Below are 24,139 nucleotides of genomic sequence, written 5' to 3' on the forward strand. Positions count from 1 at the left end.
CTGTGTCTTTTCGGTTCTAGAACTACCGGTACTGGTACTATTGGCTGGTTTTCACACCAAATATGGCCAATATTGTGTACGAGATAAGATACGCAGCAACATAAGGTATGTGTACATGGTGTCATTTGTTCTGTACTACCTTGAAAGAAACTGATCACAGTTCAATGCCACAAAGTGTACAAACTGCTCAACATGCAAGAAATAGCCTGGTTTTGTTGGGGGAGGGGGGGGGGGGGGGGAGTAAAAAATGTTTTGTTTTTACATTCCTTTTTTAACTTAATTCAAGTTTATGTTTACATTCAGGTACAGACATGTGACTGTATTTTTAACTACAGTGGATTATGAGTTACAAACTAGACTGGGTCACCCAGGGTAACATTACACTCTTAGTCCAGTCCAGAGTTGGGTATTGAAAATCACAACAGTGTTTTATGACAACAAAAGACGGCATCAACAAGACTATTTTAGTCCAAGTAACTTGAGGAACAGACAGGCAGGTAGACAGGCAGGCAAAATATTTCATTGGTTTCATGACTTCATGTTGAACTCAATAGTATCATTGGCTATGGGTATGAGGTCTCCCGTTATACCACCATGCACTAGCTGGCATTAATGAATTCATGATATTTTCATGCTAGAACTTTATATCAAAAGTTTCTCTTTCTACTAAAGTTACTTGCTGAAGAGATTTCCATTGATAACTTTATTGGAGCTAGACAGAACTGCACAGTTTACATGAACTATTTGGAGTTATGACTTCACAGTACAACACAAATTGTTCCACTAAAGGTTATGACCCTGGCGGTACTCCATGCTGTGACTCACTAACACTAACAGTTATATTCAACATCAAAACAAAGAGCAGACATTAGCCATTCATATAAGTGTATTTTAGTCAGAAAAACAATGTATGGTATCAATGTACTTGTGTGTTGATCTTTTTGTAGACTAATTAAAGCCTTACAGTTTCAGAAAACTGCCTTTCTATACTAGGGTATAACTTGAAGAGAAGACATAACACAATGGATTCCTTTGTTATGCCTGGTTGGTAGATATATTCACATGTAAATAACATTGTTACATGTTGGTAGGGTTAAGTTGTAAGAACTTCACATAAAAAGGAACCTTCACAGCTTCCCTCATTTGACCCTGACATTTGGGTGATAAATGTACAGGTGTATACAGACAATAACTATTCATGGTCAAGGAAGGACAACACAATAAACAGAATATATAGTCCAGTGTGCCCTCTAATGATAGCCAAATTTTGTTGTTGTGAGTCAAAATAATAACAACTGGAATTTCTTGTGAGTCACCACATAGTAAGAGATAGGGGAACATCAAATATTGGTGTGTCAATAGAAATTGCGTGTGTCAGTGGTGCGTCAAATTGGCTTAAGGACACACTGGTAGGTATATGTTTCATAAATTTAGTTTGTCTTCTTGTAACATTATTACCATGACCTCAGTCAGCCAAGTCAAACTAGTGATTATTTGTTTATTTTAAGTTTTACTGTTGCTTTATTTTATTTACAATTACTTAATTTAAAAAACAACATATTTAAGTTTTAATTTGTCTACTCTAATGGTAATCCATAATGTAATTTTAATGAAGCCTTTTAAGTTTAGTATATATTTTATCACAATTGTATTGTATTCTTTTATAGCTGTATGTACACGTACATTTTTTCATGTTTTTAACAACACCAAGACATAATCCTTCTTGTTACCGATTGGGTTTTTCTTAGAACCCTGTAGCATATATGTGTAAAGCTGACAACTGGTGCAGTGTAATTTAACTATATTAGCTCTGAAGTGAATAAAGACCTCCTTTCTGTTCCTTTACTTCTGCCTCATCAAGATAATTGCCACTAGAATAGAAACTTGTTGATTTACACGGTAAATCACACAAATTAACGGAAACCTAAATTCTCTGTGAAAACTGAATGTTTGTCGTGAAATGTCACAGGTGAATTAAGGACCTCTAGGTTATCTTATTTTAAATCCCACATGTCATTCATGACTGCTACATGGTAGTTTGCCACAGGCTAAGTTTTCATGTTTTACAACAGTTTTTATCCACAAGCTTTGTAAGTATTTAAAATCCACACAAGTTTCAATGTCTTTATAATGTGTTTCTTTCCAAACGTTGACAAGTGGTTGAGACATCACAGTAGCCAAGGTCACACTACCAAAACACTTGGAACAAAGGTCAAATAGTTCAAAGCATTACAACAGTGGGTTGTTAGAACATGTCATGGACATAGTTCTTGCACTACCCTATCCTTAGTGCTATAATCTCAAAAAAAACTACTATAAACACAATAGCTGTCACAGAAGTCTTCACTTAATTTGCCTAAGGTTATGCAGACACGAAATACTACACATCGCAATGAGATATGTATATGAAATATGATATGGAATTTCATAATGATTGTTTAATATATGAATATAAAGAGAGTCACTCTGGCAAAACCCTCAAAAGTGTACTTTAGCATTCTTTAATACCTGACAGTTACTCAATCAAAAGCTGCTTTCAACATAATTCTAATCAAATTTCAAAGGAAATTCTTTAGTTGTTACATTAACTTGGTTACGAAATATTTAATGATTGTTCTGTATGCGTAAGTAAAATACAATTATCTAAACATTTTATTTATGAGGGTTTCTAACTAAATTAAAAAGGTTTTAGTTTTGTGATAGTCTTTATCCTCTGTTAAATCATAGACCCTGCATGAAAGGGATCCCCCTCCCCCTCCCCCACGGTCTATGGTTACATAGGTTGCTATTCCTTAGCAAACATTGAAATGATAAGATGAGATGAGATGAGATGAGATGAGATGAGATGAGATGAGATGAGATGAGATGAGATGAGATGAGATGAGGATGAGACGAGACGAGACGAGAAGAAAACTGACAATTCTATAACACTACTATGAAATAGGCCAACGAAATGTGCTTAGTTTTGTATGAGTATCTAACAACTTGACAGTGACAACAGATTACATACACCTTCTCATGGTATAGAGTGACTGCAATCAGCAGCATCTGTCTGGCTTGAGTGGAATACAAGTACCAATATGACACCTAACAAATATGAACTAAGACATTGCCAAAGACATTGTCAAATACGAACTAAAACTACTACTACTACTGTAAGTTAGTACTAAATACAGGGTTCGTACACTTAAAGCAAAACAAAATTCCAGGACTTTCCAGGGGTTTTTCGTCAGTTTTCCAGGGGTATCTATATTGAATTTTGGCCATTTTCCAGGGGTGTTGACACTAAAGTATATTTTTTGAATGACATCTATTTGTCTGATGTGGACGAGAAAAAATTATCAACAGTTCCCATAATATGTTACAAAACATTTTAAAGACAATCGACACTCTGCAAGACGTTGGTTTCAAAACCACGTTTGTACGCTAAGATTAACGGAGAAACCGCTGTCCTAAGTAGCCGTTTCGTCAAGCTGTTGCATTGATCGTGTAAGATTGAGTCGCAGCATTCGTCAGTCTAATTCAGACATATCCAGAAAAATAAACTAAAAACTCAAGTTTGTCCTTGTTATTGTATGGTTTGATGTTACTAGATTTATAAGTCACCTAAAATAATTTTTTTCTTCAAAATTTTGAATGAAAACGTCATTTACGTAACGAAATTTTGAGCTATGAATAACTGAATACATTCATCGCTTGCGTCTCGATGTTTATATACGGATGCCACGAGTTGCGGAACATCGCGATTTCTCAACTTGACCATTGACGAATGTTACTGTACCGACTACATAAAACAGTAGTTTATTCTTTTAGAACATGTAACAAAAATACCCATTTATCGACGACATAAAAGTCACAACCGTACTTCCACAACCCGGAAATTCAACTGCACTTCCCTAGTATTACCATGTCTGAGCTTGTAGTATGTCGACTCGTGCGCCGAACTTGTAACAATTTCTAATCGAGGGTGATGATGCTTTGATACTCGCTACAATGTTACGATAATCTTGTTAACAGACCTACTGTTACCCCTGGCCGGGATTGTTACAATATCATGTCCCTGAAATGACGACTGGGAGATGGAGTAGCAATATACGCAAGATCGCAACAAACACTGCGGCGCTCATTCAGTGTACGCTAGGCACGGTCTGTGGGGGCAAAGTGTCTCGTGGAACGATCGTTTGACTGTCTGGGTTTAATCGGCGTGAATTTTGATTCACCACCGTGGCGAATATTTTCGCCATTTCACATTTACGAGATTCAGAATCATATGAATGGGTGGCACGAGCACAGACATGACGATCGTCAATATCAATCGATCGATTGATCATGATCATTTTCCAGGGTTTTCCAGGGGTAGGGCGCATTTTTCCAGGGTTTTCCAGGGTTTTCCAGGGAGGGTTTGGAATTCCAGGGTTTTCCAGGGTTTTCCAGGACCGTGCGAACCCTGTAAATAGGACATCTAACATTGCAAACGTATAAAATATGACATTGCCACACATGTAAATGTAAATGCCTTCTTAGAGTAATGGTACAGTTAGCCCTATTTTACAATTCAATAAGGATATCAAGGGAGAGCTACAATTTAGTTTGAGATAGGATTATCTGACTTTTGAGAACTAAATAATCCCCCCTGACTAGCCTCCATATATGCCATTTTAATACACGACAGTGATTACAGACTCTGGTATCACAATTTGAAATCCTCTTTCTCCCAAGGGGATATTTGTTTGTACACAAGTAATTACTAGTTAGATGGTTTGTACATTTATGGTGTTATCTAAATTTTTATCAATGGAGCCATAAGGACTACACAGGATGATTCTTTTATTCTGGACCAACTTTTCCTAGAATTATATAGTCACAGAAAAGTCCACATTGGAAAACCTGTCACTAGTATAATGGCATAATTGACTGAAGTCCCACCCCACCCCCATCCCAAGCCCACCCTACCCCAACCCCAAGCCCACCCTACCCCAACCCCAACCCCACAACACCCCAACTCCAAGATTCAGAACCACTTTAATTTCCTTTACTGATATGTCTTTGCAGTTACAAATTGATGCCTCTGAGAGGGCAAGATTTCAATAAAGTTATTATTTATTATTTTTATCGTGTACTCCACATTGTATATCTTAATCTCACTTCACCACTTATGATATAATTTCATTCGGCCCTTTAGCGTTCCCCCATCCACATGTTCTGACATTTTATACTTTTTTTTTTTTTTCTTTTTTTTTTTTTTTCATTTTATTGAGTTTCAGTTTTACTACTTCTGTTTTGTTTTACATTGTTATCCACTGATATTTGATTCATTTTTAGATTCCTGAGGAAGCTTCTTTGTGCAGGGCCAAAATGTAGAAATTAAAAGTTTCAAATTTAACCTCATTGGGAGCAAGTTCATGTCATTTTATATTGAACTCAAAGTTATAATACATAAAGCTATAGTTTCTAAATAGCTACGTACAGTCATTTCAGTGGTTGTGTTAATTAAGAGGGACTGATGGGGGCATTGGCATATTGCGGCATTGGAGGTCAAATTCTTGGATTGGAAGATAAACAACTACCAAAGCGTTTTCATTTTAAACAGTTAGAAAGTGATGAAATATCCCCATTAACAACCATGAAATCAACAGTCTCTTTCACAAACATGTAGCCTGTCAACATTGCTGATCTGCCTAGGATAGCACTCACCATATGGCCTAAAAAAAATTGTGTGGTTCCAATTACGCTCAATTTTAGAATGTGGGGTAGGTTGGTTCTTTTTATTGATTTTTTTTTCTAGTTCACTCAGGTAGTTATGTTTTCTGTTGTTTTCCATATAATCTCTGTGTTATTGGTTTATTCCCATCAGATGTACAAAGATTACAGATTGGAAGAAAAGTTTTATATTGTCTTTTAAGTTTTGTAAGTTGATGTCTGTGTCTGCATCTAATATTTCTCGCGAGACTTCACAATTTTCATGATTTTATTTTATTTTTTCTCGAATACATACAAAAAAGTTTATGGTTGGCAGTGAAAAAATTAGGTGTGGTCAGGTAACCGGAACCCAATAATGGTTTTTTTAGGCCTAACAAGATGAATAATGTATAATAGACAATGATGTAAACAGGAAAGGTAACACTAATAAATTTTTCTTTTCAAGTTTTTTGTTGTTGTTTTTCTTCCACAGATTATTGGTGCAACAGCCTTCAAATTACAAATACTGGATAAAATTGAAGTAGTCAGAATACCTCAACTTTTTGGATTGGACTCAGCTTTGTTCTTATTCCACTTTCCACAAACAAATGATGTGTTGTTTCTCCCTATCCATGAAAACACCTCTTAAAAGAGCAATTAAGCTCTTTTCTGTCCTTGAAATGTTTCTTGGCACCACAGACAACTTCTGAATTACAATCGTAATTTACATAACAAATAGGGGCGTTCAGGTAGAACAAATCCACTTACATGCACACATATCATGACAATTCTTTCATAACTACAGTCCGAACATTCTACCCCACACCAACACTTCCAATCAAGTCAACGAACTTTCACTTGTAAAGTTGTCAACAACTTTACCCTATGTCATGCATATGTTTTTCATATCCAATCTCCACATTGAAAGTTACTGACACATTATTTCTTACCATTTCTGCTATTTCGATGAAATCATAATCATCAATTACTACTCGACCAGTGCCATCGGTTTTGAATGATATGTTATGATTTGTTCCAGTTTGGAAAATCAGATGTCCACTTTGTGTTATCATTTTGGGCCTACAGGAAAGAACAAGTTTTCATGCAATGTTTATAATATATGAAACGTACTATAAAGTGCATGTATAGCCATGCTTATAAGTTAGTGTACTGGTAATCCAGGAAGAGAATTGAAACCGAAGAGTTAACCTTATATCATATGTATGATATACGGAAGCAGTTGGCCTTGTATTGACTGATACGCCCACAAATTACTTGATGAATCAAATTGTCATTGACGCCACCTTGATCTGTAAAACTTAACAAATGTGATAAATATCAAATGACGGGTTTTTTTTTTCTGAATTCCTTGTTCAAGCACTATTGACTTCGCGACCGACTTCATAACCACGGCGCGTTTCAAAAAAATCCAGCTACTCAAGCCCGGCGAGTCAGTAAATGAAGGCGACAATTACAATTTACATACTACAAAAAAAGTAATCCCAAATATATACACATCGGTTTGACTGTAAATACCCAAATAAACCCCCACAGCAAATCCAACTGAGCCTTGTCCATCTCACAAACACAGTGCACAATGTACAATAATTATGCCATCGCAATTCAGCGAAGCGTTGTTAAAATGAAATGGACCGCCTTGGGAACGAGACATGCCAAGTTCACATGTGTCAATGACACAAATTCACGTCACGGGTTTTAATGTGCTTTTTGGTATCAAATGTTGGCCAACGTCGACGGCCACAGTGAAAGTTTTCATTCTTCACCGCTTGTATTTACATGTCTTGACAGAACTTAAGACTACATGAAGTTGAACGGTTTCTTAGGGGGCGTATCTCGCGTGTACACCCTAACAAATTTCATTTTTCTAACCTGTACAAATAAGACGATGAGATAGTCAGAAACTTACTGTGTGTCATCACTGGCCGCTCGTTTACTTCTCGACGTGTCTGCTGCGGTAGTCAGGAAAACGACTGCCATCACAAGAATTGCGCTGGAAAGGCTACAAGAAGCCATTGTAGCGCTTCAGTTCGTCAGCAAGTCTGTGGGAGAAAGTGTAGACACTCGATTGCACCTGTAAAATGAAAGACGTAAACACCCACTTTTACTGCTTATCAAAAGCGAGTTCGCGAGTGACTATTCGATAGCGGAGACTGGCAAGTCACGTGTGCTAATCATTTGCATACATGTTAAGTAACTTCGAGCTCCCGACCCGAACATTCCTGAGATTGTTGTGATATCCAGTCAGTAGTAAACATGGAAAAAGCGGGAAAAGTTCTACGACAACGCTGTCGAGCAATCGCAACTATCGCATGAACTTTCGTTTTTATTTTTATTTTTTTTTTACTTTTATTAATGACAGTTGAATGTGAGGAACAAGGGATGAAAGTACCGAAGCGAACATAAGGCCTACAATACTAGATTTTACATGTAAGGTTTAATAGTGTGGTGGTGTATTTTACATAAATGTAGATAGTTTGTAACCCTGTGTTTGATGCCAATGTTATGAAATGCAACCCTTGTTTAATTCTCAGCATGGAACACAGTGTGACGTGACAATTATCGTAGCGCAGTGGGTTGTACAGTGCTAGGACGGGACTATCACTGGCCGGTGCGAACCGATGATGAAGGCTGTCTCTATGGTAACGTTCCATTCCAAGGATACCATCACTAGTTGAATGAAGGTTATCTTACATGTAATTTCATTCTTGATGGAGTACCAATCGTTTACACCACTGGGCGTTTGGAAGGGCACAGACTTTAATTTCCATGGAAATACAGGCTGGAACCCAAAATCATATTCAAGCAATCGAAACATTTTTTATTGTATTTCCTCACTGTAAACTTGAAGAAATTTAAATATAGATTTACGATGGAAACATGTCTATCATATTTTATATATATAAGCCATTTACTCTGGGAAATACCCTTACGCGAATTCAGAAAATTTCACAGGACCAAGAGCTGCGAGTGATGAAATATTTTCACCCAGGGAAGAAACAGTGAAGCTTCGAAGCAGGGGAGCGTGAATGGGTTTGTCGAGCCGACCTAGCGATCGAGTAAGCTTTTCAATTAATATATATTGGTGAATATATATATATATATTCTTGGCAAAGTTGGTCGATTACGGAACAGTGTTGCAAATAATTAAAAGCGTCCCAACCACTTCAACTTTGACCAAAGTGTTAAAATGATTTGACTCGGGCATAAATTGAAAAAAAATAGTTACAATCACTCAAGATATTTCAATTTTACAAAGGGAGTTAAATACTAGTAAGAAAACACCAAGTGACGTTTTCCTGAACAGTTGAACGTTATCAGTTGAAGAGGTTGATTTGTGAGGGCGTTTGCTTATGCTGAAATATACAGTCTATGTATTGTTATACAATTACAAATTTTTTGTCAGCATTCAGTAAAAATTAAAATGCTAAAATTTCTCTACTTGAAGTTCCATGTAAATCAGTCAGAGTTGGTTTAGACGTGAGAAGGTCTCCGTGATTTTAAAAAACGTGTTCACGGCGATATTGGTCAACCTTGCCCGGAGCTGAATGCTTGTCTATCGTATTTATAACAACGGAAAAGGACATTCAACAGTTTTCAGATACAATAGTGCACAAAAGACACTGTACAAAAGAAGTGTAAACAACTACACGGGAGTCGCCATTACACTGCATTATCCCCTTTCCGACAATATAAAAGAGCACGCAACATAGTGTATACACATATTATTAGCTCAGTGGTCTGAGAGACCATGGTATGAACTTTATATAAATAAGCTTATTACCCCCGTGGAGCGACCAAGCCTGGACGTTTGACCATGTGAGTGTTACGAATATCGTACAACCAATACACTTCATTTTCAAATCAAAACCGTCTAACGATTTTTTATACACGGCCAGATATTTTTCTTCCTTTTTTGACAAGTCCACATTGAACATTTTATCTTTATTGAAATAGTGATTTGTATTCAAGTGTATGTTACATTACATCCGGGTATTACATTTACTGAGAGTCTGGCGCTGTATCGAATCACGTTGGTATCCGGACTAGAGATGATGATTCGATACCACTTTAGCATCCCGACTAATTTTAAATTTACCAAAAATCTCCCAAAATAACAAGTTGACATGACACTTTTACAAATGTATTAAAAGCGACAAGACTCGGTGATGAGTGGTAGAGAAAGAACGATGACGTCAGATAAAAAAATAATACTTTCTGTTTAATGTTGTAGTCATTTTCATGTAGCATGTAAAAGTATATGTTTCGAAAACTTTCACCGGATTGCTATTCCGCCGGCAAGTTTCTATTCTTCGCAGTGGTCCTATTTACACTCCAGCTATTCTATTGGATTTAATTACATTGTATTGAAATAATAGATAATTATAAGTATGTATTAAATAAAATGAAAAGCCTTTAACTTGTTTCGTGAAAATCGGAGGGTTTTTTTTATTCAAACGGTTTTACTTTTATAAGAGAATGTACATTATGTAAAGTCTGTGCCAGTTTTAAGAAGATTATATCGTGCGACCACAGAGCTCGCTGATTGGTTGACTGGTGTTTAAAGCGCCAGTCTAAGATTTGAACGCGATTAGAAAGGGGAAGAAGGCATCACTCCTGGAACAACGAATTGACCATAAACGAATGAAACAGAGGTAAATGAAGACATAGAGCCGTATTCACCACATCAGATTTTTCTAATCAGATTGGCTTGAATATCCCATAACCATTACATAAATGTTAGACTGTCGACAGTCGTTCGTGCCTTTTTTGCTACGTTTTATCTAAAACTAAAGTCGTCACCTCACTCCGATCCGGAGTAATTTACTTATAACCGCGTACTTATTCAACAGCGAGTGCCGGAGTCACCGAGCCTTCAGCACTCACAGTTCGTGCCTTCGGCGCTCGCAGTTCCTATCAGTACGCATTAATATTGAGTGCTACGGAGCGAGGCGACGACTTTGTTTTGGATGAAACGTAGCAAAAAGGCACGAACGACTGTCGACAGTCTACACAAATGTCGGTTAAACCTCTTTATGACACCAAACTTTAAAAATACCGTTCACACATTGGATACCATGATTTCCACAATTTCGATTATTTTATAGTTCACGTTTAGTTGGCCCAAAGATTAATGGGAAATCTATAACATTCTTAGGGTGTATTTTGATACTGTATAAGTCAAGAGCCACAGGTGGGCGTTTCCCAACATAAAACGTACAAGTACGTCGTTCTAACAGCCAGAGTAGGCAATTAAATTCGCCTGGATTTGTAAGTTCACCGGTATCATTTTATTCGCACAGTTTACTAAAACGTTTGATACAGATCGGTATTAGTGTCAGCTTTGCATGTAAGTGTGTATAAACAAAAGTTGATTAATGTCAAGCAATTAAAAATTTGTCCAATAGGTGATGTAAAGACGTAGGGTACAATTCACATTTACAAGTAGATTGAAACAACGCAAGTAGGTGGAAATCACCATGTAAAAGTATGTATTTGTGGGGGGAGGGGTGATGTATATATATATATATATATATATATATATATATATATATATATATATATATATATATATATATATATATATATATATATATGAGTTCTATATATATATATATATATATATATATATATATATATATATATATATACAAAATAAACAAGTTATGGTACGGAGCCGTTACTCAGAGTTTAACGCTTGAATGCGATCTTCATACGACTAAATAACGGAAATTCCGTTATTTAGTCGTCTGAAGATCGCATTCAAGCGCTTTTCCTTCAGTTAATGACTTATCTCTTACACTGAATTAGTATATATATATATATATATATATATATATATATATATATATATATATATATATATATATATATATATATATATATATATATATATATATATATATATATATATATATATATATATATATATATATATATATATATATATATATATATGGGCAGGCGGATCTAAATGACTGATTTTTTGGACAATTTTAGATGATGTAGCTTACTTGAATTATCGACCAATAGGCGTGGAAACAAAAAAAACCACATACAATCAACTATGTAAACAAATTGAAACGACTCAATAAACAAATAAAATAATTGGAGACAGTGGGAATGAACAATACATACGTGTATTTAAACGAGGGTTGAACATCACCATCAGCTTTTTTCTTAAGCTTAGCTTTGGAGCGATACATACACACACTCTCTCTCTGTGTGTGTGTGTGTGTGTGTGTGTGTGTGTGTGTGTGTGTGTGTGTGTGTGTGTGTGCGATATTAGTGCAACGTCAGTAATGTCACATCGATCCTTTCAGAATCCTGTGGTAAAAGAACAGTTTTAATAAATGTGCTAGTCTAGTTCCTATACAGTATCGTTACGATTTATACCTTCACTCACAGACCACAGTTGGCATCCAGACTAATGTGCAAACTGTCAAATACGATTTTCGAAATATTAATCCGAAATAGCACTGCACAAAAGATGAAAATTGTCCTAGCTCAATCGCCTGATATGTGACATCGTGATGCTGGTTAACTGTTGAAGTAATCGCCAAATCGCCATCCACGTTGGCCTTAAGCATAGCGTTCAATGTCAACTGACAGAAGATGGAATTTCATAAAGTAAAGCCTTATAAATAGGCATTAATACACGGTCTACTGCTCTGGAAACCCTTTTCAAAAGATACCCCACAGATAGAGTAACCAGAGATGAATGCCGAAGGATAACGCTAGGGCAATGGTAATGTAGGGCTCTCGGCTTCTTACATGTATTTGTAGATGAACTTTCTAGAGATGTAGGCCCAGCCTTACACTCACACTTGCTGAATTCTCTACAACTCTCTGCTGGTATTTGCTGCGTACCCTCAAATTTGCTGCTCTGTGACCTTAAATCCATCTAACGGAGGAGGGGCAACCGGCTGGCTTGCTGCAGAACGCTGACGTCACAAGATAGCTATTGGTGGTATTAAGGAGGTGTTTTAAGGGCTAAAGGCTTTGATGATATTTTTGAATAGTATAGTACATAGGGAACTCATAAAAATATTTCTTACTTGCAGCATCCTGACAAGTAACTTACCAGAAAGAGATTTATTGTTACATCATCTTTCCTGCATTCTTGCTTCAGATGTAATCTCACATTAAAAGGTAAATCACTAACGGCAGTAAGTTAGCTATATGGCATTAGAATGTTTCTAATGTAGATACAAATACAGAATGTTCTATTTCACTCTCGCTTACACGTGACTATTTTGTCACATTGCAACTCATATGTTAATATAATGGATTATGAATGACTTTGAATAATAGCTCTGGAAATATGCGCTCCAACTCCGAGGACTCCGACACGTGTTCGGAGATGGATGAAGAAGACATGTTGGAGTCGAGTCCTCGAAATGAATATTTCATGAGCTAGATGAATACCACCAATTCTGGGGTTAAATATTCACGGCAAACTGCGTCTTAAACTGTAAGATACGTCGTTCCGTTCGCCGTCCCAATCCCCGGGGTCCAAGCCTTCTGTAGCCCCAACACTCCATACATAACACCCGTGTTTTTATGAGTTTTGAATGAGAAACAAGACGGGCGCCCTCTCTGTTGATATATGGAAACAAAAGTAGCGAAATGTAACATCATTTTGAAGCCCGTATTTGATAACTCCATAGTTAAAAAAACACCATATATTTGAACCGGGGTGTCACATTTTTGAGAAAGGAAATTGTGGGAGGGCCACTTTTTAGAAAACGGAATCGAGGAGGGTCGCAACAGACAGGGCTTCATTAATGCCTTACTATAGGAACATAACTTTTCGACTTTACTTTGATATTCGTTGTAAAAGAGAACTCTGAGACGAAACCAATGTTTGATGGTACATCGAAAACTTGTGGTAAGACTTTGAACACCAATAAGGTGTTCTATAGTTTAATTCCTGGTGTTCATGAAGTGTTCCATTTTTACACATCTTCGTTGCATGCCACCTTATTTTTAGTCTGAGTTCCTGATGACAGTGCTCCGATTTTTTCACTACGTTATCTTCACATAATTAGCGTAGTGCAAACTCGGAACACGGTCTTCAGTAACTATAATACCTTCTCTTTGATGTTTTGAACATACTAATGCGTTCAAGCATTGGACACTATGCATTCAGTATAAATACGTGGTGTTCAAAATAGAACGATGGTGTTAACAATATTTTACTTGACATAAATTACATTGATGATCCTCGGTTGACCGCTCTTCACACATTCTACATTCGTTACGGTCAACCGTCTGTTCAATTCAATTTGCGGGATACTTTCGTTATTTATTTACATATCTGTTTGCTTATTTTGTTTCGTTCATTTATGCTGTCACAGTCACAGGGGCGTGTAATATTGCATAGATTGTTGTTTTCCAGGTCTACAGACTAAATATAACAACCTTTTGAATATATATTCCTACCTGTACAGGGAAAGAGAGTTATAGTATACGTAGTAGTATAGAGATTGATACATTTGCAGCAGCAAGATTCGTATGATATTTTCCTAAGAAAACGGAAATCTAAGCAATAATGCACGCCCCTGTGGTCACAGTAATCGCTGTGCATTATTATACACACCACGTACCGCCATCAATTCCAGAGATACAACCAAGGTGACTGGTTTTTCAATCGATTAAACAAAGCCATGCACATGAACAATAAAAACATTAGCTCTTCATTTATATCCCTCAAGACCATTTTTTAGTCTGTCGCAAAGAATTCAACACTAAATAAAGAGGGGTTTACATTTTGTTAACGAGTAAACAAACACAAACACATTGCGTCTACTTCTTTTAATGTGTAGCCGTACATCAATAGATTCAAATATTTATAATTCGCCATAGGTGGCGCTGTCATCTGAAAGACAACATCGTTCACTCGTCAATATCTAAGATCATCAAATATGTAGATATATACGTAGATAAAACGTACCCTCTTTTTCCACAGTTATGGCCAAGGTCAAAGGTCATTTTAAACAGAAACTTCAACTCTAAAACTATGGCTGTACACACTTGAATTGTATCTATACATGGAAAATTACAAATGTATCATGGAGTAAATCATTAATTTATCTTGAAAATGATATTCAAGGTCATGGGTAAGTATTTCATCAGAAAGGTTACCCCTGTTAATACTAGTATACAAAATGTTTCCAAGGTTATTGATGAAATGTTAATTTGGCCTTTGGAGATGATGGTCAAGATCAAAAGTATGTTTCTGGATAGAGAGCTTAAGCTTGTTTCTAACAGTGTGATGCATACACATTCTTGGACGACATCTCGAGGTATAAAACTTCCAAAGTTATTAAACAATTTTCCATTTGACCTTGGAGATAAAGGTCATGATCAAAGCTTAGTGTCTTACTCGAAATCTTACTTCTATTATTATAGGTGTCTCTAGATACAAAACTTCATAGTTTATTTTCCTTTGTTTTCCTTTTCCTTTGTGCGCTTTATAACAAATATGGCCACATTTTATCATAAAGGCCAAGGTCACGGTGTACATATGTACTCTATAGTGATTGACATTTGTGCCAGATTTTGTTGAAACTGAGATTTGGATGTCTGAGATATGGCTGACTACTGATGTACAAACACATATACGGACAGACATCGGCCATTCCTATAGCCCCCTCTGGCGGGCTGTGTGGCTGTATAAGAGCTAAAAATAAGTGTCTTGTGCATGTCTATTGTGACTGTTGATTGATCATTTTCAACGCATGTCTGTCCAGCTGAATATTTACCATTAACCTGGTTGTATATGTGCAGTCATGAAGAGTGAAGTGGAGTGAACCATTTATCAAACAACTACATTGTGCATTATAAAATGTATCTATGAAAAGTTATACTAAACATCAATATACTGATATGCCACACACCAATTGCAACCATCCAGAAATTACGAGCGAATTGTGTCTGTAAAACTTCCATCCCGATGTCAATATCCTCAGAGATCAACCACAAGTTAATGACAGCTGAATAAAAAAGGTCACCACGTTCTGCCATCCCCTTTTTTCCTAAGTAGAGATGTCTTTAAGGTAGAGATGACTTTTGACCTGCTACGGTAGATGGACATGCCCGTTTGCCTTCAAAACAGAGTTCCACTTGTTTGCAAACTTCAAGTCAGTATCTCACCACCAAAACCAAATTTACACTGCAGTCTCAGTTTACAAATGCATGTACTTAGTTTTCAACGCGGATACATGTATCTATACTAATTTGATTATTCATAATATATGTGTGCACTGAGCTCATATGATTTTTTTTCAAATATAAGTGAAAAATGACTTTAAATCCCAAGTCCCTGTTTTAATTTTCACACCAGCTCTTACATTTTCACTCATTTTTCCATTTTACCACACGTTACTCGCGATAATCGATTGTTTTCATAACATGTATTGTCGTATCTCACAGTGTAGTGCAGTGCAGAAAGGGTGAAACATGTGAGCATGTAAGGCATACATTAATTATGTACTTACATGTAACTCACGTGTAGTGTGGCACTACCTGGTAAAGTGACGAACTTTATGAAATATGACTAAGATTTCCAGTTTCTAAATATGACTATCAGATTGTCTGTTTCTTTCTTTAAATTTGTAACTATTCATTGAAACGTAAAATTGAAATGATACTAGTATCTTCTTAAGGAAGAGTTCAGCTTGCCTGTTCCAACTTCGAAATTTACATGAAGTTGATCACTTGCAAGGTCAGTGCGGTGTAAGCCCCATTATGTAAAACCAGGCTTCTAATGAAAACATTACACATATGCACATGGACTTGATGCAATTGTTTATTTTCTAACTGTTAATAAACTTTTCAACTTGACTACTTCTACATCCCCACTGTGCACGGCACCTATGTCATCGTTTCTTTTGCATTAGAAGTTGTCTGAGGGTGTGTAATAAATGTGATGTTGCATGAGTGAAATACCAAGCCTACATCATTTTAGCTGTATCGTGGTGTATCTTTTCTATACACAATATCTCTTTGATATCGATCTAAGACATGGCCACGTGATCGTAAAGTGTATATGAATGACAGGGGGTTTTCAAGGTCATTTCATGTTCTTGTTTACGTACCCTTTCGAAATCTTAGGAGGCTTTTAATAATTACAGGGGGGGGGTTGATTAAGGGTGGATAAGATTTTGCAAAAAAAACGTTCTTGTGACAGAAAAATTATTTTATAGAAAATGAAATGATAAGATGTCACATATTACAATATACCTTCCCGTTGTTTTGTGGTACATCCCGTCACTGACACGTACACCAGTTGTTCTGCCAATGGTTGCCAACAACAAGCAATGATTCAAACATACACTGAACGTTCAACTAGGATGTTGTGGTGATAATTTATTATACCATGCACGAGCCATTTGGAAAAAACAAATATGGAATAATCACTCTTGTCGTTCTACGTCACGACAACGCGTGTCTATGTCACAACAACGTGTGTCTACGTCACTGGTTCTGCTGTGTAATATGAGTCAAAACATTCAAGATTGCTATTACTTTCCCCGATTTTTCTTTGATATTACTGGCGCTGATATAATTATGTTATTCTCCGATATTTTTCTTCATTCAGCCAGAAAATACTTGTGACCTAAGGGTTGTCGACTCGTACTGACAAAGCCCTTAGGTTACTCATATTTTTCTTGGCTGAACGAAGAATAATATTGGGAATAACATCAGACATTTTCTACATGTCATTGTATGTGTAAAGGTATAATGGATTGGCTGTACGTACCAGATGTATACACGATCTACTGGATACCTGGTTTGTTTCATCCAACCCACCCTTTGTAATTAGTGAAGGCTCCCTTATAAGTTAGACCACAATAGTTTCTATAAATAGCTTCTGAGATGAAGTCTACCAATTAACCTAAGGTCCCAGCTGCAGCTACCAACTCTAACAAACACTGTGGTCTGATTGTGTGTCATTGTTATCAATTTTTGCTTTATTTACCTCTATTTTCTTTGCATATTTTCGTTTGTTTTCGATTTTCTTGTTTAAGGTGTCAGCTCTTCCTTCCAACATCAAAATCGACCGTCTAGATATATTTACATATCTCTTACATAACTCATGAAAATCAGCCGACACATCAAAGTTCATGTACATGATATTTGCATTTGTATTGTAAGGTAAGGAACCACCAACACTGTCTGTAGAAGTTTGTCACCCACTGAGGACAAATTGTCACTACAAACTCAGACCTGTTGGGCTTTGTTGTTTGTGAAAGCTTCAATTCTAAGCACAATGGCAAGCAAAACTTGTGATGCAACTTTCAGAGTCACTTGCTTCCATTATTTGTACACGTACTAACATATTTTATATTCTTTTCCTCTCAACAGCATCGTATTTCTTGAGTCTGAAAACATTCCCAACCAGATACAAGTATATTATTCACCATGTTACGCCATGTTATTTCACTTGCTGGTCGGTCAAGAACTCGATTGATGCCAATATGGACGAGGTCAGCATCACCAGCTATTCCGGTGCAGTCCATACAGAGATGGCAGCACTCTTTTAATACAGATATGCCAAGAGTGTTGGAATTGAAAAATGGACCTAAGGTAATTATTTATATAGCCATAGCCCCTCCGCCGTAGTCTGGATGCCAATGTGCATGTCTGGTCAAAGTCCCTTAATCAGCACAAAAAGTTGTTCATCCAATCAGTGAACGCCAACTCTAGCGACGTAAAGAGTGTATTAGTAGCATCCTGAACAGTACATAACTGTCCCAATAAACACTCACTTTATGAGGGAGTGTTATTGGTTAGAATTTTGTGACTGACTAACAAAGACATGATGTTAATGACTGGATGCATTTTAAATATTGCATCTGATGCATCTCAGGACTTCTAGAGTAACGACTTTGACTATAATGTGAGTGGAGGTGTAAATGGTAATGCTACTGTAGAGGAACTTGACTACTCCGCCCACTTTTGGTGCAGGGTCTATGATTTTACTAGTAGTTAGTCCTGATTGCAGACGGTGTACGCGTTTCGCTCAACAGTGCACGGTAGAGGAGGTCTCAGCAATACAAGTCGGACCACTCGAATATCAAAGTAAAGTCCAAAAGTGATATAGTAGGCAGTAATCAAGCCCGGTCTGGTGCACTCCAAGGGCAGCACGGGGGGCAGCATCGGTATTTCTGTCACCTCTCGACTTTAATTAGACTAAGGGGGCCTTTTGTAATTACAGGGGGATCGGGCCCGGTCTGTTGCGTAAAACATGACCCTCCCCGACTTCACAGGCACTCGAATCAATCTGTATGGTGTTTTAAAAAAATGTATAGTAAATAAGAGCGCTTATTTACTATACATTTAAAAAAAATCATACAGATTGATTCGAGTACCTGTGCCCGATTCCGTTGCGCTAAAGAGTGCCCCTCCCTCAAGTTCCTTTCTCTAAAACATAACCCTACCCTGGTTTAATTGTGAGCTAAGGTTAGCATGGAGTGCTACTTACTTCACTGGCTTGTTATGGTTATTTTAGCCTAAGAACAAAGGGAAACAAGTTTTATGATAGTTAAAAAAATCCTGAAATAAGAAATTGAGCGAAAATAGTGTCACTCTTGGCCCGGCCACAGAGTTACTCATTGATTTACGTATCGATAACGACAGATTCTGGACAGTTGTGACGTTACACAAAAGTAACCGTTTAGGATTCATTTTGCATTCTTTGAGCACCTTTACGTGTAGGTTAGCCCTGTTTGATTCTGTATCTGTATCTGTATCTGTATCTGTATCTGTATCTGTATCTGTATCTGTATCTGTATCTGTAACTGTATCTGTATCTGTATCTGTATCTGTATCTGTATCTGTATCTGTATCTGTATCTGTATCTGTATCTGTATCTGCATCGTAGAGCTAAAATATAAATGAATGAATAAAGTACTATGTAAACTCATATATTTAACTATCATTATAGCTCGTTTTATACATTATTATCCAATAATTAGCAAAACCTACCCCCCCCCCCCCTACCCAAAGAAGGTGGGCTAGGTTGCCCATTAACCAGGTTTCTTTTCTGGCCTAATATTTAAGCTTAATATCTGTTTCACAGGTACAAGGTACCTTTTCTGAAAAAGAAATGGAACGTCGTATCAATAGTCTCCGTAAATATATGGAAAACAATGGAATCGAGGCGAGTGTGTTAACTTCCTATCACAACATCAACTATTTCAGCGACTTCCTGTATTGTGCATTTGGTCGTCACTATGGTCTTGTGATAACGATGGATAAAAGTATCAGCATTTCGAACAATGTTGATGGTGGCCAACCTTGGCGTCGTACCTTTGGCGACAACATGGCCTACACAGACTGGCACAAGGATAACTTCTACTTTGCTGTTGGAGAAGTCTTAAAGGACTACAAAGGCAAGATAGGTGTTGAATATGACAACATAGCACTGGAAAATTTTAAGAAACTAGAGAAGGTGTTACCTGCACGGCCATTAGTTGATGTTGGTGAACCAACGATGCAGATGAGAATGATAAAATCTCAGGAAGAGATCGAGTTGATTAAACAAGGAGCCCGCATTGGTGATGTGGGCGGATGGGCATGCGTTGAAACTTTAGGTGAAGGAGTCAGCGAGTACGAAGTTTCACTCAAAGGAACCGAGGCTATGGTACGAGAAATTGCCAAGACCTATCCACATGCCGAGTTACGAGATAGTATGTATCTAATCTTTTCTTTTGAATTGTCTAGCCAATTTAGCTCTCGTTTATGCTTGCTTGGGCACAGCTCAATAAATTCAAAGTAGTGTTTTTATGTTTGAAAGTTTATTTGTCTGTAGTATAGTACATGTATTACATATAGCAACAAATCACAATCAGTGTATGGCTATTCATGATAATTCATGTCTTGGAAACTCTTTCTTTTGATAGCATGGGTCTGGATCCAATCGGGACTAAACAGCGACGGCGCTCACAACCCGCCAACTTCAAGGAGTTTGAACAAGGGTGATATCCTGATTATGAATTGTTTCCCAATGATCGCAGGGTAAGCAATACTTTACTATACATATACATGTACTCTCCGCACATAGTCCATAATAAGTCGGTTATTTCCATATGTGACCATTTCGGGGGGGGGGGGGGGGGGGGGGGCAGTGTTTGGTTGTTCGTTGGTTTGTTGTCGTTTACTCATGTATGTATCTACTCATTTGTCAGTTTATTTTGTGTTTGTTTGTTTGTTTGTTTGTTTACTTGTTTATTTATTTATTTATTTGTTTGTTTGTTTGTTTACTTGTATGTTTATTTTGTTTTGTTTATACTTGTAAACAGAACTAAATGAGCCTGAGCACCTTGTGGTTGAATCTACACCACAACATAAATTCACATGGTATTTGATAAAAATCATGTAGAATGTAGAGGTTTTAAATTTCTGATTTCACTTTTCAGATACTACATGGCCCTTGAGCGCACCATGTTCATAGAGCATGTAACATCTGAGCGACACTTGGAGTTATGGAAAGTGAACTGTGAAGTACATCGCAGGGGTCTGGAACTTGTTCGACCAGGAGCCAGATGTGACGAAATAGCTGCAGAACTGAATGACATATATGAGAAATATGGCGTAAAGAAGTTTAGGACCTTTGGCTATGGACATTCATTTGGCACTCTAAGTCACTACTATGGACGTGAAGCTGGTATGTACTTTGCCATTTCATAGATGTACTAGTCTTCACTTGCCACTTGTGGTTGGTCAAACAATCCTGAACAACACAATAGTAAACTTGGTAGTTCTATATTACACCATTGGTACTTCTATATTACACCATTGGTAGTTCTATATTACACCATTGGCAGTTCTATATTGCACCATTGGTGATTCTATATTACACCATTGGCAGTTCTATATTGCACCATTGGTAGTTCTATATTGCACCATTGGTAGTTCTATATTACACCATTGGTGTTCTATATTACACCATTGGTAGTTCTATATTACAACATTGGCAGTTCTATATTACAACATTGGCAGTTCTATATTACACCATTGGTAGTTCTATATTACACCATCGGTGGTTCTATATTACACCATTGGTAGTTCTATATTACACCATCAGTGATCCTATATTATACCATTGGTGGTTCTTTATTACACCATTGGTAGTTCTATATTACACCATTGGTGGTTCTATATTACACCATCAGTGGTTCTATATTACACCATTCTATATTACACCATCTTATTATTACACCATTGGTAGTTCTATATTACATAATTGTTAGTTCTATATTACACCATTACTAGTTCTATATTACACCATTGGTAATTCTCTATAACACTTGGTAGTTCTATATTAAAGATAGTTCTCAGTCCAACTGTTGTTGATAGGTATGTTATTATCACTAGGCAACTGCAATAATGTGTCATGGTGTCATGTTAGAAAACAGAAGTATATCATTCATAGTATGAATGTTACCCTAATACTTTGTATAAAATCATCATGATTCTTTCAATGTGCTCTTTTCCCAAGGGTTGGAATTGAGGGAAGATGTAGATACTGTATTGAAACCGGGAATGGTGGTATCCATGGAACCAATGATAATGATTCCCCAAGGAATGGAAGGAGCTGGAGGATATCGGGAACATGACATCCTTGTTGTCACTGAAGATGGTGCTGAGAATATCACTAACTTTCCATATGGACCAGAACATAATATTTTGAAAAAATAAAACACTAATGTAAGATTAACAATTACCACGAGCAACTTTATTTGGACTTATCAGCATGTTGTTATAAAACTTATATTACGAATTCAGCACTCATTAAACATCAGAAAGCATAAAAATAAAATGTAAAAATAATTTCTAAAACTGATCAGGGACTATGTTCGTGATTTCTTGAAATTGTCAATATTAACACATGTACTGATTGTATGATGAATACTGTCCAAACATGTACCTACTTGTCGTAGTCCGACCTTTAAAGTGGCCATATGGATGAAGATTGGGTATTAGCTTGGATTTTTAATTTATAAAACAATTTTATCATGGTGTCCTACTTGAAAAATCAACGTGAAATAACATATGCCAAGTCCTTGTTTGTAATAATTAATCAATTACAAAAGATTAATAAATGTATGAAATCTTCTGTTATTGTACGTACAATATCAAACTTGTTAATACATTTTTTAGCTTTTTGCAATGGAACGAGTTACAAACCCAGTCTTTGTATATCTTGTTTGACATTGATTTTTCAAGCAGGACACCATGATAAAAATTTTTTATAAATTAAAAATCCAAAATAAATACCCAATCTTCATCCATATGGCCACTTTAATACCAAGTTTAAAAAAGGTAGTGGATGAATACAGGGATGTACAGTCAGATACTACCCATTCTTATGTTTACTCAATGTCAGTTCAGTCAGTCGAACTACACATTAGTAAATTCAGTTTGTTTTAATTTTGTTGGAGCAAGTTTGTCATTTATTTGGATATTTGAAATGAATTATTAATAACAATTTGCTGTCACTTCCACAGCTTACAGATGGTAAATATTAAATTTTTTTGTAATACTACTAATTTGAAATGGTTATGTTATCTACTGCAACTGCTATCTGGAACTTGGAAGTTGGAGTCTGAGTATTTGAGATTTATTAATTTGAATTCTGACTTTGAAGTTTTAAAGCCCCCTCCCCCTCCCCACAGCCTCACATACTAGATTAGCATGTTTACTTGGCTTGTAACTAGAATCTTATAACACATGATTGACAAATCAGCTTTTCACCACCATGGAGTATTCAAATGTATGCAGATGATACACAGATGAAATGTGTGCAGATTAACATGTGCAGTTGAGATGTGTGTTAATCTGCATACATTTCATTTGCATATGCATACATTTGAATATTCCATGGTGACAACAAGCTGATTGGGCAATTATTTGTTGAGATTACAATTCCAGTTTAAACAAGCCCACTGCAAATGCCGTATCAAATCATGGAATTGGTTAGCTATCAACTTTGAAATACACAACAATATACACATCAGACCAGTATAATATTAAAAGTATCGTGGTCAGAGTATACAAAGAATATGTAGTGATAGTTAGCCTTTCTTTGCCGTTGCATATATCATCCCATCACGATCAGCAAGTTCCGGATTGGAGTGAGGTGATGACTTTAGTTTCAGATAAAACGTAGCAAAAAAGGCACGAACTGTCGACAGTCTATGCTGTTTACTGTGTTGTGATATCACTCCGCCTGAAGCTATTCTAATGAGACTTCACCGATAACTTCCATATATGGTCATTTTCCAAAATTTCTTATTGCTGTAATGAGCACGAAAGCTCCTACAGCTGAATTTAACTGAATGACCGCATCGCATCAGTGGAATTCCACTGATAAATGTGCGCGCAGTGGTTTAAGGGATAAGACAAGACAGGTTTATAGGGCACATTCACA

The 24,139-nt window shown here is 36.7% G+C and overlaps 2 protein-coding genes and 1 long non-coding RNA gene across 3 annotated transcripts in view; 2 read left to right on the forward strand and 1 right to left on the reverse strand.

Moving 5' to 3' along the window:
- The window catches only part of LOC144447588 (cubilin-like), a 110,036-nt gene extending 102,276 nt beyond the window's left edge, over positions 1-7,760 (reverse strand). Inside the window, exons 1-2 of the mRNA XM_078137665.1 lie at positions 7,607-7,760; positions 6,630-6,759 (exon numbers count right to left, since the gene is read on the reverse strand). Coding sequence (XP_077993791.1) covers positions 6,630-6,759; positions 7,607-7,713 — 237 coding nt within the window. The 5' untranslated portion in view covers positions 7,714-7,760. The remainder of the gene's footprint in view (positions 1-6,629; positions 6,760-7,606) is intronic.
- LOC144447589 (uncharacterized) overlaps positions 1-10,040 on the forward strand; it is a 41,528-nt gene extending 31,488 nt beyond the window's left edge. The window contains exons 2-3 of the long non-coding RNA XR_013482036.1: positions 21-105; positions 8,232-10,040. This is a non-coding gene — a long non-coding RNA (uncharacterized LOC144447589). The remainder of the gene's footprint in view (positions 1-20; positions 106-8,231) is intronic.
- An 8,086-nt stretch (positions 10,041-18,126) lies between these two features.
- On the forward strand, positions 18,127-22,407 carry LOC144447695 (creatinase-like). Its single transcript, XM_078137774.1, has 5 exons — positions 18,127-18,291; positions 19,787-20,396; positions 20,610-20,724; positions 21,126-21,373; positions 22,208-22,407. The coding sequence occupies exons 1-5, from the start codon at positions 18,127-18,129 to the stop codon at positions 22,405-22,407; spliced, it is 1,338 nt and encodes a 445-aa protein (XP_077993900.1).
- The last annotated feature ends 1,732 nt before the right edge of the window (positions 22,408-24,139 follow it).

This window comes from Glandiceps talaboti, chromosome 16, assembly GCF_964340395.1.
Source record: "Glandiceps talaboti chromosome 16, keGlaTala1.1, whole genome shotgun sequence".
Lineage (NCBI taxonomy): Eukaryota > Metazoa > Hemichordata > Enteropneusta > Spengelidae > Glandiceps > Glandiceps talaboti.